This window comes from Buteo buteo, chromosome 23 (genome assembly GCF_964188355.1).
Source record: "Buteo buteo chromosome 23, bButBut1.hap1.1, whole genome shotgun sequence".
Taxonomy (NCBI): domain Eukaryota; kingdom Metazoa; phylum Chordata; class Aves; order Accipitriformes; family Accipitridae; genus Buteo; species Buteo buteo.
The window spans coordinates 429,610-445,459 of NC_134193.1; the positions used below are offsets into that span (position 1 = coordinate 429,610).

General features: G+C 44.4%; 1 protein-coding gene across 1 annotated transcript in view; it reads left to right on the plus strand.

Annotated features, from left to right (window-relative positions):
- SYT6 (synaptotagmin 6) overlaps positions 1-15,850 on the plus strand; it is a 39,119-nt gene that overhangs the window by 19,162 nt on the left and 4,107 nt on the right. The window contains exons 2-6 of the mRNA XM_075055367.1: positions 2,197-2,533; positions 4,427-4,985; positions 10,700-10,820; positions 12,380-12,551; positions 13,205-13,355. Coding sequence (XP_074911468.1) covers positions 2,197-2,533; positions 4,427-4,985; positions 10,700-10,820; positions 12,380-12,551; positions 13,205-13,355 — 1,340 coding nt within the window. The remainder of the gene's footprint in view (positions 1-2,196; positions 2,534-4,426; positions 4,986-10,699; positions 10,821-12,379; positions 12,552-13,204; positions 13,356-15,850) is intronic.

Consider the following 15,850-nt stretch of genomic DNA (forward strand, 5'->3'; position numbering starts at 1 on the left):
TTGTTTTGTTTTTAAAATAGTTTTTAAATTCAGCTATTTTGTCAAGATAAAATTTGGTCTTTCCTCATATTTCATAGATTCTCTCAGCCTTAAACATAAGACCTTAAAATAAGACCTTAAAAGGTCTTATTACAGCTGTACAAAACTAAACTGTGTGAGCAAAGGAACCAGAAGGTCTTCTTATGGCTTCTATTTAAGGTAAAGCATATGTCAGGGATCACGTTTATAGTAGCTATGATGAAGCACAGATGCGAGTTTCCCAGTTTATGTCCTAAGAGCTAAACTGCCTGGTAAGGGCAGAGTTTGTGGCAGATGATTGTTTTAAATGCAGTTTGTGAGTGAGTCTAGAATTTCTTAGAGCTCACGGAGGTGAGAAGGTGTTTGCCTTAAGTACATTTACACATGATTCAGAGAGGTGCTGTCAGCTCACATGGACAAAACTGAAATACTCACCTCTGCAGCCGTGAGCCTTGGCCTTCACCAGCTGGGACAAAGGACCGCTCTGTGCCGCTCTGCCCAGGGAGGCTGTGCAGACCCGGCAGAGGAGGACCAGACCCAGGGCCCTTCCTCGGGGTGCTGCCGCCGACGGCCGCGTCCCGCTGCGCGGTGCGAGCTGTGGGCCGCTGCGGCAGGGCCGCCATCCCACGCCTCCCACCCGGCACGGGCTCCGCTCCGGGGGAGCAGGGGGCTCAGCCCCGGTTTGGGAACCAGCCCCGTGCTGCAGAAGAGCAGCCGTGTCCTGCTGGGCCTCTTCCACACATGACGTGCTTGCTTTCTAGCAGCTACACCCACTCCTGCCTCCCGTCAGTTAATTTTACGAGAGGCTGGTTATACTTGCTAAGAGTCATTTTAGGTGTGACTACTTACGCAATTCAGAAATACACAGGGCACCGGCCCTGTTCCACAGCTCTCAGGCAGCGAATTAAGTAGCTGCTGTCTGTTTCATGTGGCGCCGCAAAACATTTGTGGTCCAAGCATACACATAAATACAGGCAAGTAAGAGGCGATGGTTATTCTGTATAAACTTTTGGAGCGTTTGATTTTTTTTTTGCTTGTCTTTCTGTCCTGTCTTGCACTTAGGTAATTTAAGGAGTATGGCTTTACTGGTCACTACAAATAACACAGCAGGCAATCAAGTAATTTTCTGTGAACTCATAGCAATCTGTGACTGACTGAATCGTCCATAGTCCTGTCACTGCAGACTTAACTCCAGAGCAAAACCTGTTTTCATCTTCAGGGACCGGTATTCTTTGTGATTTTGAACTCTTGGAATTTTGGCTTGGGTGGGAATCTGGGAATTAAGACACTGTAAAAGAAAAGAACTAAAAATAGCCAATGTTTTCACTTTTTGAGGTGCTGTGAATAATTTCACAGCCTAGATCATCTATCTATCTATCTATCTATCTTCCTTTTTTCCTGATTCTTCAGCCGTAGGTATGGAAGCTCTTTCCAGAAAAAATTGAAATGCTGAAATACATAGCATATGAGGTAAAAGTGACTCAGAGAGTCAGAGAACATATACAGCTTCTGTGCTATTCAGAATAAGGAAGAATGTGTAGTACTTGCTGTACAGCCTCCTTCTATGTTTGGTTTCACTGCATCAGCAGCTTGTAATTTTATTTTTTTTTTTAATTGTATTGGTATTTACTTTTTATTCCCGGTGGGCACATCTGGACAAGATGTGAGCATTGATAGTGCAACAACAATCTGCTTTCAGGATCACGGTAGATAGATTTTTTAAATATAGTGTCTGAACACCTGTGGTATGAAGCAAAAAGGCTGTTTCTGCCAGTACAGCACTGGAGCTTGTTTCTATTATGCAGTTCTGCAAATCTTCTCGCTTTCAGACTCAGCAGTTTGCCAATACCACAAAATAAACCAAGGATGATATTTTACGGCCAGTCTAAGCATCGTGGTATAAAACTTCATAGCTCTGGCCATCTGGAGACACCCATTTCTCCCCAGATGTGTCTGGGGCAGGAAGCGGTCCCGAATCTCTCAGGGGATGCTCACTTGGGTTTGACTCTTGCTTGCAGAAGCTGCTAAGAGCTCTCCATTAGTCATAATATAAGTCAGTTTGGACCATATCTTCCCTTTACTTACAGCTTTCTCACCACCCTTCTTTTCTTTCCCTTTCTTTTCTCCTTTCCCATTCCTCCCCTCTCCCTGTCGCTGTTGTCTTCTCTCCCTCTGTAGAGCTCTCCATCAGCCTCCTTGCAGTGATAGTTATTGTGTGTGGACTGGCACTGGTGGCAGTTTTTCTGTTTCTCTTTTGGAAGCTGTGCTGGGTTCCCTGGAGGAACAAGGCCATTTCTTCTAACCTGGCCGTCTTGCAGAGCGAGGCAGGCTGCAATAAGGAGAACATGGCAGACAAGCTCAAGGACACGGGTGCCATAAGTTTCCTGGAGGCAGCGGTGAAGATCAGCCACACATCACCAGACATCCCTGCAGAAGTCCAGATGTCCATGAAAGACCACATAATGCGACGCACGCGGATCCAGAGGCAAACAACGGAGCCTGCGTCTTCCACCAGGTGAGGGGGAGGCAGTGCTCTGCAGGGATGCTGCGCCTTGGGGCGGCTGGCAGAGCGGGAGAAGTGTTTAATGGAGCCTGAGGTTCGGATACCTTCAGGGAGGCTAAAGAAAGCACTCCCACTTACATGCTGGATTACTTTCCAAAGATTGGTCATTAACCAGTTAATGTGTTAAGACTGGCTTACCGTGGGCCCTTTTAAAAAAATCAAGGATTCAAGCCCTATTACTGTGACTTGACCTCATTGTGTCAAGCCGTCAGTATGCTTTGGCCACTTTAATTTTGCTCCGACATGAGAGGCAGGCTGAAGTATCAATGATGGTATGCTGTCAGACAGAATTAGACCCTTTTGCTCTCTCTTGTTGTTGTGGCTCCTAGCAGAAACAATTAGATAAGCAGAATTGACATATCGCTCACTGCTCAAGCTTAGAACCAGCTGTGCTCAGTGCTTGTGCTCAGTGCATGTCTCTGTCTCAGCTAGGGACAGAGATGTCAACATCATACTCAGTAAATCAGGATAAGGCTGTATGAACCTTCAGACATCTTCTCGGCAAGAATACTGAGAAATACGGTACTCTTACTTGACACAGAAGGCTGTGAAACTGGGACAGGAAAAGGTGATCGCAGGGTCCTGGCTGTGCCCCAGCACTTCTGCTTGCTTTGTTGGCCATGCCCGTGATGTGTACAAGAGTGCAACTGCGAAAACAGACATTGCTCAGAAAATTGGCTGCAGTATTGCAGAATTAATAAGGCACCGATCAGAGCCTTCTGTCTGAAGAAGCTGGAGTTAAAATCAACATGGTGTCACCTGCAACTGTGCCACATACTCTTTTATTTAACTGCACTGCTTTTTGGATTGCCTCTCTGTCATGCACACACTTATTCTGCTTTTATTACACCTTTCCAATGGAGGAGAAAACAAAAGCTCAGCCTATCTGAATTAGGAGAAAGTGGGACTTGGTTGTATGTGGGAAGGTTTCAAACCCACTTTCTCAAGCGAAAGAGCCCAGCATGAACCACAGGCAGGCAGCCAGACCTGGGGATGCTGGGGAACAACCTCAGCAGTTTGGGATCTCTGACTCACAGCCCAGCCTAGCCCAGGCCAAAATGCCTTTGAGGAACCTGCCAAGGAGAAGTGAGGTGTCTGAGCACCATGTATCACCAAAATCTAATGCTCTGGCTGTACAAGTCCTTCGTATGGTTAAATAACTCCATATACTGCTCTTGTAAACACCAGATAATCTGAAATGATGCCGTGAGTCCACAGAAAGCTTTTATGCTTTGCTTGGGTAAAGCTTTGCTTACATACAGTTTCCCTTGTGCTGAAGGGGAGCTCAAGGCAAGAGACAGCTTCCAGATGAGGCTGTGCATTCCTCCCTGTCAAGAATTATCTACTGGTTTCTGATGAGAGTCTGTTGGAGAAGTTTGGAAGCAGCAATACCCAGAATAAAACCTACCTTCCTGAGCTAGTTGTGGTTCTCTCATTTTAAAAGTTTTTTTTTGCCTGAGGGAAATTTAGTGTCAGTATCTTGGAAGTGTAAGGACTGAGGGTGGGAATAGGTCTCCAAGCTGGGTTGTCTATGGCTTGGTTAAGGAGTTGTTGGGTCTCATATACTTAGCTGTGGGCTGTTACTTGTGTAACAGGTGAAAAAATGCAGCTTGCTGCAAATACTCTGAAAGTTAGGAAATTTGCTGGATCGGTTCCTTTGACCCCTGGAGGTGTTCCCTTCAGGGTTCATTTCCATAACATATGTGGTTTCTGTGCAGAGGTCAGGAGCACCTATTGCACTCGTTCTTCTGCTCTCCTTGCTTTTGTAGCTTTAGTAGTCCAGGGGAGAAAAAGGAGAGAAACCTCCTTGTGAAACCATGCAGCTGTCATGTCTTCCTTCTGCAGGCACATCTCCTTCAAAAGGCACCTTCCTCGGCAAATGCATGTATCCAGTGTGGACTACGGCATGGATCCACCAGCTGTGGCTGAGCAGCCAACCAGCATCGGTCGCATTAAGCCTGAACTCTATAAGCAAAAATCTGTTGACTCTGAGGACCCCAAGAAAGAGGCAGCAAAAACCTGTGGGAAAATTAACTTCGCTCTCAAGTACGACTACGAGAATGAGACACTGACCGTCCGAATTCTCAGGGCTTTTGACTTGCCAGCCAAAGACTTCTGCGGCAGCTCAGATCCCTATGTGAAGATCTACCTCCTGCCTGACAGAAAGCGCAAGTTCCAGACACGAGTCCACAGGAAGACTCTGAATCCCACCTTTGATGAGTCCTTCCACTTCCCTGTGCCCCATGAGGAGCTGGCAAGCAGGAAGCTCCACCTGAGCGTCTTTGACTTTGACAGGTTCTCCAGACATGACATGATAGGAGAAGTTATCTTAGAGAACCTGTTTGAGGCCTCAGACCTTTCCCGGGAGACTTCCATCTGGAAGGACATTCAGTACGCAACAACGGTGAGTATCTGCTTTGGAGGGTCTTCCCTGCCCAGGGAGCGTTTGCAGTGCGGTGATGCAGCGTGGCAGTGGTACCTGTGTGTGTGGCGGACAGGTACCAAGTGTGTGGTGAGCAGCTCCAGGGCAGGATGGGTTGGGAATCTCCAAAAAGGGCTGGACTGCCTAAAGGGGTAAGTCCTGCACAACTGCCATCTGATGGGTTTATTGCCTCCCTGCAGATGGCACTGTTAGCCCTGGGGACCTACAGCCATTGCACGCAGGGGTGGTGAAGGCTGTTGTACTCAGAAGCCTGTTGGCTTTGCCAGAATCCCAGTTTACTGGAATTTTATCCCCTTACTTAGTGACTTGCTGTTATCTCACCCACAGCGAGTCTCACTGATAACAGGTTTGCTAAACAACAACTGAGGGGTTCAGTATGTTCCTTGTCTGGCCTCCCATTGACAAGTGAAGGGCCTCAGGTTCTGGTTGTCTGCCACATGATAACAGTAAGAAATATCTCTGGAGGGCCACTACCAACCCACCGGAGGTACTGGGCTTTACTGTACTGAGAGCGTTGTCCGATGTATTGCTGGCAACTCTTCCAGAGCTTGATGTGGGTCTTTTAGTAGTTCTGTTGAATTCCCTTTGAAAGTGAAGCCAAGCATCAGAGAAGGAAATGTCCCAGCCACTTTCAGTGTTGCAAGGAGCTGGCAAGAGAAGCCACCTTCTCACATTGATTGCTGAGTGCAGAAGCAATGACATTAACCTCTACATAATAGCTGTCTGCTCCTCCACTGTCCTCCCAGGATGACCTGGCTGGTTCTGAGGGCAAACAAATGATTGAATTGCTTTACATTTGGACACCAAGTCAGTCATCATCTTTGTCATTTCATGTTGTTATTTCTGAAACTGGAATATGAGATGTCCTCACCCCTGTGGCTGAAAGCATGGGCCCTGTCAATTTTTTCCTAGTGATTGGCATAACCCCGTGACTTGCAAAAATCTGTCCTGCAACTTCCTTCGTAGCTCATCTCGTACCTTTGCTCTCCTGCTTTCTGTGTTGGGGAATGAACTGTCCAAATAATAAAAATGTTTATTGCATTGTGGTCAGCAGTATCAAAAGACGTTTGCTTTTTAACTCTCTGCAGCTTTTTTCTCAGTACCATGTTCCTCACTAGTTGTACCCCTTGGTCACTACTATTAGTGCTTGTTCTTTCATTGTAGTGTCTTCATAACTTTCTAAAAGAGCTGTGAGGTCCGACATGCATGTGCAGCACTGCTGTTGCTGCTGTTGTGCCGCAGCTGGGACTTGGTGCGGCAGGGCCCGGGCACTGCGGGGAATATGGTGTGCGAGCAGCGTGTTAGCCCTGGTGGGTAGCTCTCAGGCTAGCAGCTGCCCTGGCAGGGCACCGAGAGCAGCCATCATGCTTCTGTGGCAGTACAGCTTTTGCCATGCCTGTCTAGGGACACTGAGATCTATGTGATGCCTTCCAGGTACCCCAGGGCATTGCTGGGAGCAGTGTTGCCTTTTGAGCATCTTGCCTGCAAGCGGGGTGGGAGGAAGGCACAGGATCAACCACAAGGAAAGTCAGTAGTATTAGTTAGCAGGGTGTTTACAGCTCTTGGCTTTCACTCCACAAATAGCCGTGTCTGTTATGATTAATGGGTGGTTATGAAAGGAAAAATGCTGGCAAAGAGGCAAGAAGGCATCAGGCACATCCGTGCAGCCTGGCAAAAGGTTTCTAGGAGAGGAACAAGGTGCATCACACGTGTGGATGCCTCTTGGAGGCATCTACCCGTTTGCATCTGCTCTGCCTCTGAGACTCAGCTTTCTCTCAGTCCTGCCAGGCTGGCTGTGATGTGCCATGGTATTGAGTCCTGGGGTGAATTCACTTGTGTGGTGGCAGGGAGTTTCCCTTTCCCTGCCTTATGATCAGCATATAAAGAGTGTGGTAAGCCTGAAGAATCTGGGGGGAAAAGACCGGTGGGCAGGAGTGAAACTGGGAAGGGGTAACACTTGGTCTGTCTAGAGCAAAAGCACAAAACCCACGAAGCTGCAGGAGAAGGTTATGGAGTTTTTAACCTGTTTTGCTGGGATGGTTCTGCAAGAAATAGTGGATGTTTTCCTAGCTAAGTAAACTAATTTAATGGGGAAAAAAATCCCACAAAAACAGGTGGAGAGACACCAACAGAAGCGTTGTTGAGGGAAAAGCCTCCAAAGAAGGTGTGAGAGGAGCAGAGCCAGCATCATGCCCAAGATGCATTGTGTAGCAGTCTTGCAGAGCTGCCACAGAAACATTGAGTGCCACATTTGGCTCTGTCCCCTCATTCTCTCTGTGCCATTCTTTGGTAATGGGTCAATATTGGTACATCTTAGCCAGTTGTAACACACCCAAGGACATTTCTGTTTAATCAAAAACAAGAAGGGTAAATACAGTTTTCATAATACCCAAGGAAAGCTCTGACTAATAATACATTAGATCAATCATGTGAGTAAGAAGATAGGAACATACTTAAGCAATGATATAAGCTATTCAAATAGCTAGCACTCAACTATTCAATTAATGATTGTACAGCTCGTGAATCAGTGAAACATTTTTGGTTTCAAGTCTGCAAAGGTTATTGATTCAGAGCTTCCATTATTTCCTAAGAGGTACTGATATGAATTTTGGAAATTTCCCAATGTCTATAATCTGCAAGAAAATAATGTACCCACAGGACATGTTTTACTCTCCTGTATTTATGGTTGCAAAGAAAAATCTCTTGACCTAATACAATGAGGTCAAAGAACAATTTATGTTAGTTTTATACCCTGAACAGGTCCTCTCAGTGCAAGAAGAATAGAAGGTGAGATGATGCCCAGAGGGTGCTCTCACCATCTCATATAGGGCTGCTTTTTTCTGACATCTGTGTCCAAGGTTTCCTGCCCTTGTCCCTCCCAAACCAGCACAGACCAAAGAACAAATGAAAGAACAGACCCAGCCCAGTGTGTTGTCTGGATGCCAATTGCTGTTGCACTGTGCAGTGGACACAGCGTCCAGTGCAGCCAGCACACAGTGAGATTGAAGTGCTCATTTCTTTGGGAATAGAGCAACCATTTCAAATCATAACTTCAGAATATTTATTTTAAATTCTTTTCTATTGACAGTAAAGTCTATAGCTAAGACTGGTAGATGCGGTGTCTGTTTGGAGCTGGAGACACTTAAGTGAAAAGGTATAATCCCAGTCCTCAAGCTTAGTTCTGATGCAGTGGCAGTGTTTGCAGCAGGTTCCAGACACTTGTTGCGAAGTGCCTCCTCAGTGCACGGTTATTTATTCAGGCTCTTTGTTATGTAAAGTAATTAACCTTAAAAGAGGAACCATATCTCTAAAAGTAACAAGAAGTGTCATGTTTTAAAAAGCAAATTGTAATTTCCAGCACACGATTTTTGAGTGGTCATTTTAAGACACTGTAAATGAATGGGGCTCCATAAAATACTGAGCTCCTTGTCCTCTGAAAATTGGCCACATTGGAGTCAGGCAGCAAGAACTGCAGCTCAGCTCAGCTCTCAGGGTGCGGGACACACCAGAGGTAAAACTCCCAAACGTTTTGGAGTGCTCAGTGGTTTTGTTCATTGCTGCTCTATCTCCAAGACAGCAGCCTGACTCCAGCGCACCCATTATATTCAAGGTGCCGTAGCTGAAATACAGTCAAAAGTTAGAAGCTGCAGGGGCTCTAAAAGCTCTTTCATGTGTGATGAAAATGATCCTGGTACCTTAATAAGGTACCATTAGTAATATCTTGTGAAGCAAGAAATATAGCTCCCAGTAGACATGTCAAGAGGTACTAAAGGTAGAGGAATAATAACTTAATAAATGTTTCCACATACTTCATTACTGGTCACTGACTATGCGGCTGTGACTTGAGACCATTTTGTCACATCGGAAGGAAAGCTGTTTAGGATGCCATTGGTTCATTAAGGTGAGCAAGAGATCAGAGTGGGAACTTTGAGTGAGTGAGAGTATTAAACTCTTATTTACCAACAAATAGCACCTTCTGAGACAACATTTGTTTGGATACTTACAGGTCTAGCCATACATTGTTCTGTCCAGAAAACACTTGGCTGCCACTGTTTCTTTTGTACGCTCTATGCTTGAGAAGATTTTCAATTTATTTGCTAGTCAAGTGAAGTCTTGTCAAGAATCAACACTTTTATATAATGTTCATTAGTATTCTGCACGTCTAAGTGGAATAAATATCTAATCTTTGCCTTACCAGAGAACGAAAAGGAAATCATTTGGCAAAAAATCTGATCCATCAACAAGATCTATTCTCCTAACACTTAGCAAAGCTTTAAGTGCCTAATGCATTTACTTGTCTTTCTAGTTCCATCACTCTACTACTAACAGCTACAATTTCTATTCAGCAGATCATTATATCCCATTGTAATGAATCAAACACTCTGTTTCCAAAAATAATTGGGTTGTTTGCTCTACAGATGTGGGATCTGTATGTACAAAATAAGATTTATTTTTTTTTAAATCCATTTTTGGAAGGGGTTTGGAAATCTTTCTGCTGACTTCAGATGATAATGCTTTCTAGTTTAAATAATACTTTGGGTTTGTGGGGTTTTTTTTTCCTGAATTCCCATGAGCAAGGCAATGATGGAATGGGCTTTTAGGAGGTTTAGTAGATAAGGCTGCATGTACAAGAGGTGCTAAGAGTGATGTGTAAAAGATATTTTATGGGGCACTAAAAGAGTAAATTGTATTGGCCTCTGTGTAATCCAGAAACGACAAAATGTTTCTGAGTGCCATCTGCTGGCTAATTCATTATTTATATACATACATGTACATGCCTCATACTGCATTTGTTAGCTCTTTGAAGGCATCTCAAAGGGGTTGGTGGTCCAAATGATAGTAAGCATGTCACAATCTAAAAGCTTAATTGCCACTAAATGGGGCCCTTCATGGTTCTCTTCTGTTTTAAAGCTATGACCCCCTGGTCTGTAACTACCTAGTAATTCACGCTCAACTTCAGAGAAAATCACTGTGTAACTCGGAGAGGTCTGCATTCTCTGCCGAAACGTTAGGCACCAACGAAGTCCACAAACCTCTATTACTGAACCGAAGGCACTGGGTATACTAGAAAGTCACTCATTGACTTTGTTGCAGTGTACAACCAGAGAACATGGCACCGCTGCATGTTAAGGTCTCACCTTTCTGTGATCTTGCTCTGTGTTTGTATCACATCCCTCCATTTGAGGAAATAGATGTTAGTGTCACACACTTGGCACTAGAAGGTGTATACTGTACATTCAAGCAAAACTTGACACTAATATAATAACTAATACGATTTCCTTAATGGCCTTCATGTGGTGTTAGATATCACTTCACTTCTGCATAAGCAATGAAGCAGAAAAAGAGGAGTGCATTAGCTGTAATGTTGCAATAGGGAGCACGTACTCCACTACGGCAGTGGAAGATTATCCTTAACTATGATTTGAAGCTGTAACATTTGGACACACATTTTTTTCCTGTTCCCTATATTCATTTTTAGCCAAATAATGTTGGGATACACTGGAAGCACCGCCATATAATAAAGTGTCATTCATTTGAAAACCACAGAATAGAGAAAAGCCTGTTTCAGTGTGCGTGCTGCATGAATCCTGCATGAAACATTGTGGTGGAGGGTGGAGGCAGCCTAGCTGGTTCTTGCATGTTTCCAATATAATGTGTTCTCTGTTTTATTAAAGGAAAGCGTGGACCTGGGAGAGATCATGTTTTCCCTTTGTTATTTGCCAACTGCAGGTCGCCTCACCTTAACAGTCATTAAATGCAGGAATCTCAAAGCTATGGATATCACTGGTTACTCAGGTAGGTGCTCGATGGCTGAGGACCCCACTGCATCCACACTTCTTCTTCTGCCCTGAAGGTGGCCTCAGTGGAGAGTGGGCATAGGTCTCTTGATGCCAAGGATGTATCATCATGGAAACACCTGACAAAGCTTTGTCCATGTTTTAAGTACAAACAGAATTTTAAAAGTAGAATTATCTTTTAAACCTATTCCCAAGGGTATGAATCCAGGGAAGGTGATTATATACGTGCATATACTAGTCAAGGAGACTGCCAGCAGTCTCCCATCCCCACTGAAGGGTTTGCAGGGTCAAAGCTCTGATCCATCTCTTGGGTTGGACACTGCAGGTCTGTTGCAGATACTGACCCTAGCAGTTTTATGTGAGCAGGGCATTTTTGATCAGATAACCCCCTGCAGCCAGAATCAATCATTTCACTCCAAGATTAGGAAAGGATCGTAGGCCACCTGGGATTTACCCAGGTGAATGTGCATTCCTCTGCACAGTGGCCAGTACTCAAACAATAGGATCAAAGTCACCTGAAGACTCTATGCATTCACAGTTCCAGAGAGCTGGCTTGCAAATTCAGCATGCACAAATTCTGGATTTCAACATAAAAAGCAGTTTCTTTTCCCGAGATCAACATCACAGTATTTGAATTTCATTGGTGACTTGTATAAAAGGCAGTAACAATACACTAAAAGATCTTCACAGAAAATATTTCTACTCAGTTGGAGCTTGATGCTGTATGAAATGTCTGAGAATTGAGACTTCAGATGAAGCCAGCTCAGTGTTTCTGTAATAATACATTGCACGTTTACTGTTACTTGAAAATGCATTGAAATCGCCTGGGCAGCCGTTACAACAAACAGGAGCTATTTGTAACTTGAGGGCATTCTGCCATGATCAGCCAGTGGAAAGCATGTGAAACAGAGCTGCCCTAATACCTTTTCTTTCTGCTGCTCTCTGGCATTGGGAAAACAGGTTTTAAAATTACCCTAGTCACTGTAACTGTGCTCCATATTGTTAGCAGTTGGATAGTTTTGGTAGCTGTGCAGGAAAAGTTCCCTGTAAAATAGCCCCCTCTGCCTGTTTTGATTGTCAAAATGCTGCATTACAGTTTGCTCTGGTAGGCAAATTTTGAAAAAGTTACAGTTTTGCTTCAGAGAAAGCACTAGGTTTGCTGTCTGTGGCCATGCAATTAATGTAAGCTAGAATGCCTGAGTGCCCAGTGCCCATTATCATCTGATGAATATTGGCTCTTGGTTTGAGATGGGGCCTTCTTACACTTGCAAACCCTTATCACAGAAAAACTGATGGAAACGACTGATTTTTCCCTCCAAGAAGTCTGTGGTGCTGGTTCTCCAGTGCCTGAACCTCATGTCAGCACTCACACCAGTATGAGAAATGGTGGATTCAACTGGTACACAGGTATCCCTTTTTTCTAAAAGTAGATTTGAGGAGTGCCTTTGGCTCATGGTAACTTACAGCCCATCCTTTGATAATGCTGTTTCTATATTGTGATGGTAACAAAATAAACTTCCATAAACAGAAGGCCTTTTCCTATCTCTTCCTCTCCAGATCCATATGTCAAAGTGTCTTTGCTCTGTGATGGGCGAAGACTGAAAAAGAAGAAAACCACCATAAAGAAAAACACACTTAATCCCACTTACAATGAAGCAATAATCTTTGACATTCCCCCAGAAAACATGGATCAAGTCAGTCTGCTTATCTCCGTCATGGATTACGATCGGTAGGTGGAGGCTCTGAAGAGTGGGAGGGGAAAATACCCCGTTGGGTGCAGGTTTTCCTGCTCATTAGCCATTTTCCTTAGTATCAGGGCCTTGATTGCACAGCTCTGAGGCATCAATCTGTCTCTAGTGATTTATTGTTAAAGTGTCATTGGTAATTATGGTTATAGAAAATTACCTGTTAGAATAGTTAGTATGGTAAAGCTGGTCCTTTGCTTTATGACATTCTCCTGAGTGAGTACTGTGTTCTCCTTTGCTATTTGCTTGTCCTGCAAATCATCATCCCATTTTAGAAGGCAAATGGTCTCACTCTGAGCAGCAATCGGTGCATGGATTATCCATTACTGAACTTGTACTTATTCTTGGTGTACACCACTATGTCACACATCCTTCCAGATTCTGTATCTGGACTGATCTACAGTTCAAATCTTTTTAAAGTTGTTATAATTATTTCTGGTGACGGCAGTGCCTCACTGTGCTGGGGGCTGCATGTGCTGACAGTAGCAGACAAGACCTGACTATCATTGTGCAGATACGACAGCCCATGTTCACTAGCACTGTGCCTTGTGGCACTGTGGTAACTTGATGTCAGCAGTCTTGGTTAGACAGTGTATGGGCAGTCTGAGCGAGATGTTGCTTTTCTGCTGTTCTTCAGAGTGGGTCACAACGAGATTATTGGGGTTTGCCGTGTGGGGGTCAATGCTGAAGGACTGGGCAGAGACCACTGGAATGAGATGCTGGCATACCCACGCAAGCCCATCGCACACTGGCATCCATTAGTGGAGGTAAAGAAGTCTTTCAAAGAGGTGTGTGGCATTATTTTTTCCTTTTAATGCATGCACTGTGCATGAGTGAGCTGGTTCAAGGCTTTCAGAGAGCTTGTACTCTCACTTGGGATTTTCTGACAAGAGCTGAGGGAATTTTCTCACCAGAAATGAACTCTAGAAAACAAGCACTTCTGTATTGTCTTGAAATAGCTCCTTGAGCTTGCAAGCAAGAACGAAAGGGACTGTATTTACAGATGTGACTGTTACTGTATTGGTTTTTTTCTTTTTTATTTTTTTATTTTTTTTTAATTAGAGATTGGGAGCAGTAAGGAAAGAGAATGCTGTTCTGATTGCAGAACAAATTGTCCAGGGATATCGCCTATTTCAACTTTCAACTTTTTCATCCTAAAAGATTTTTCTGCTGACTCATCTCCAAGCCTTTGAGGGAGAATAAATAGAACAAATGTAATTGCTCTAAGCATCTCCAGAGAAAGAGATTCACTTGATGGAGCCCCAGATGATAAAATAGGGCTGAAATGCCTGGGTACCATTTTGACCATCTCTAGCATTTTTTTCCTCCTTGCACTCCATTTTCTCATGCTCCTATAGAGCTCTTTTTGGGTTTTGCCTGATTTAGGTCATAAATTCTGGAGGAGAGAGATATGGAAAATGGCACGCATGCTATTGACACTTCAGGTATGAGAAGAAAGCCAGCATTTGTGGCCAGTGATAGTATAATAAAGGCAATAAAACCTCCTACTGTATCTGGGGCTAAGGAGGCATTTTCCCTCAAAGCCACAGACTACATAACAAAAAGCATCTTATTTTCCCCTTGAAATTCAGATACTGAGGCCTACTGGAATGCAGGTACTAGGCTTGGTGATCATTCACAGTAGTCTGAATTAGGATGCATCAAACCCTATGTTTCTTTGAAATCTGCTCTTTCCTCTAACAAGAATGCAGTTTGTGCTCCATGCTCTCTAACCCAGCTCATATTCATCAGGCTGGTTTCTGATATTCAGACGTGCCCATCCCGGAGGCAGGTCTGCTTCTTCTGCAGGTTTCTTTCTTTCTCCAAGCATTTGTAAGCAGCCGCCATGTGAGGTGATGCCAGCCACCCTAGCAGAGCTCTGCAATGGTTTTCATTACTGCTGCATCCCTTGGTGGGCATTTCTCTATCGTAGATGAAATGTGGCCGTAGGACCCTGTCCAGAGCAAGGGTTTATCAGAGGAATATCCTCGCTTCCTGGATCCAGGTCGATTACACCCAGTGGGAGAACCTGGCAATTAATATTTTAGTTTAAGTCACAGTGGTGATACATATACCAGATAATGGAAATCTGAAAATTCACACTCGCGTGTATGAGGTATTTTGTGATCTCATATTGCACCACTGTAAATCGGGAGTAACCACCCAGGTCAGCTGTGCAGATCTGGTGTAAATCAAAACAGCATTAAACTGATGTGCAATTTGTGTATAATGGTAGTATTGTCTTCAGGTGGTAAGCAGTAAGTACCAGGCTTTCATTAGCCTTTCCATGCTACAATACTGGCATCGTGCACGTGAGCCATAGCTGTTTGGGCAGGCAACATATGTCACCTCACGCTGCCACAGAGAGCTGGGGAGCAGCGACCGCTGAGTTTCAGCATAAACGCTTAGCAATCTATCATTTGATCAGTTAGCTCAATGTCTGTATCATCTGTAGCACCTCACAGCATGATACCAGCTGCCATGTCTGACCCAGGGGCAGGAGTTCCTTCTCCAGTTTGTAATTTACATGACTTTACTATGCTATTTCTCAGATGCAGGTGGGAGTTTGAAAGAAAGACTCCTGTAAAGTTTTTGATAATCTCCTATTGATTAAAAAAAAAAGACATAATTATTGTGACGAAACTCAGAGAAACAAAGGAAGGCATGTAAGATGACTCACCTTCTAAAATATACTTTGAAAACCACTGCTGAGCCCCCAAGACTTTGGAAAAAAACCCGAGTGAATCATTTCACCCCCTAGTGCACAGGTCAGGACCTCTGCTTAAAAGAAAAGAAAAAAAAAGCCTCTGATCATCTGTTTCTGGTATTTCTGCCACAAGCTGGTGCACATAGCTAGCAAATAAATGGTCCCTGTATTTATTTGCCCTTTTAAGTTTTAGCACTGCTGTCTGCAAATCCCTAGTGCAGCTTAGGAAAAAAAAACCAAACAGCAGAGGCACAGGCTCCTGGAGAGAAATTAATGGGAAATGGTATTTGTTGGTTACAAGTAATTGCATCATCTTTTCCATATGTGCTTGTGCATTTTTTAAAAGCAGCTTGGGCTTTGTATCCTGTATCATCAGCTCCGGGTCCCCATGCACATTGAGGCTGTCCCGGGCTCTGTCAGTCCAGGCCCCGTGGGCTTGCCAGCTCCCCAGTCCATCTGCCCTTGAATGCAGGTGCTGGGGGAGAAGCTGCTGACCCCCCACCCCTTTTCCACCCTTGTATCTTCGTGGGGGTGAGCTCAGGCTGTGCTGGCGTCCCGAGCGGTCCATCTTCACCT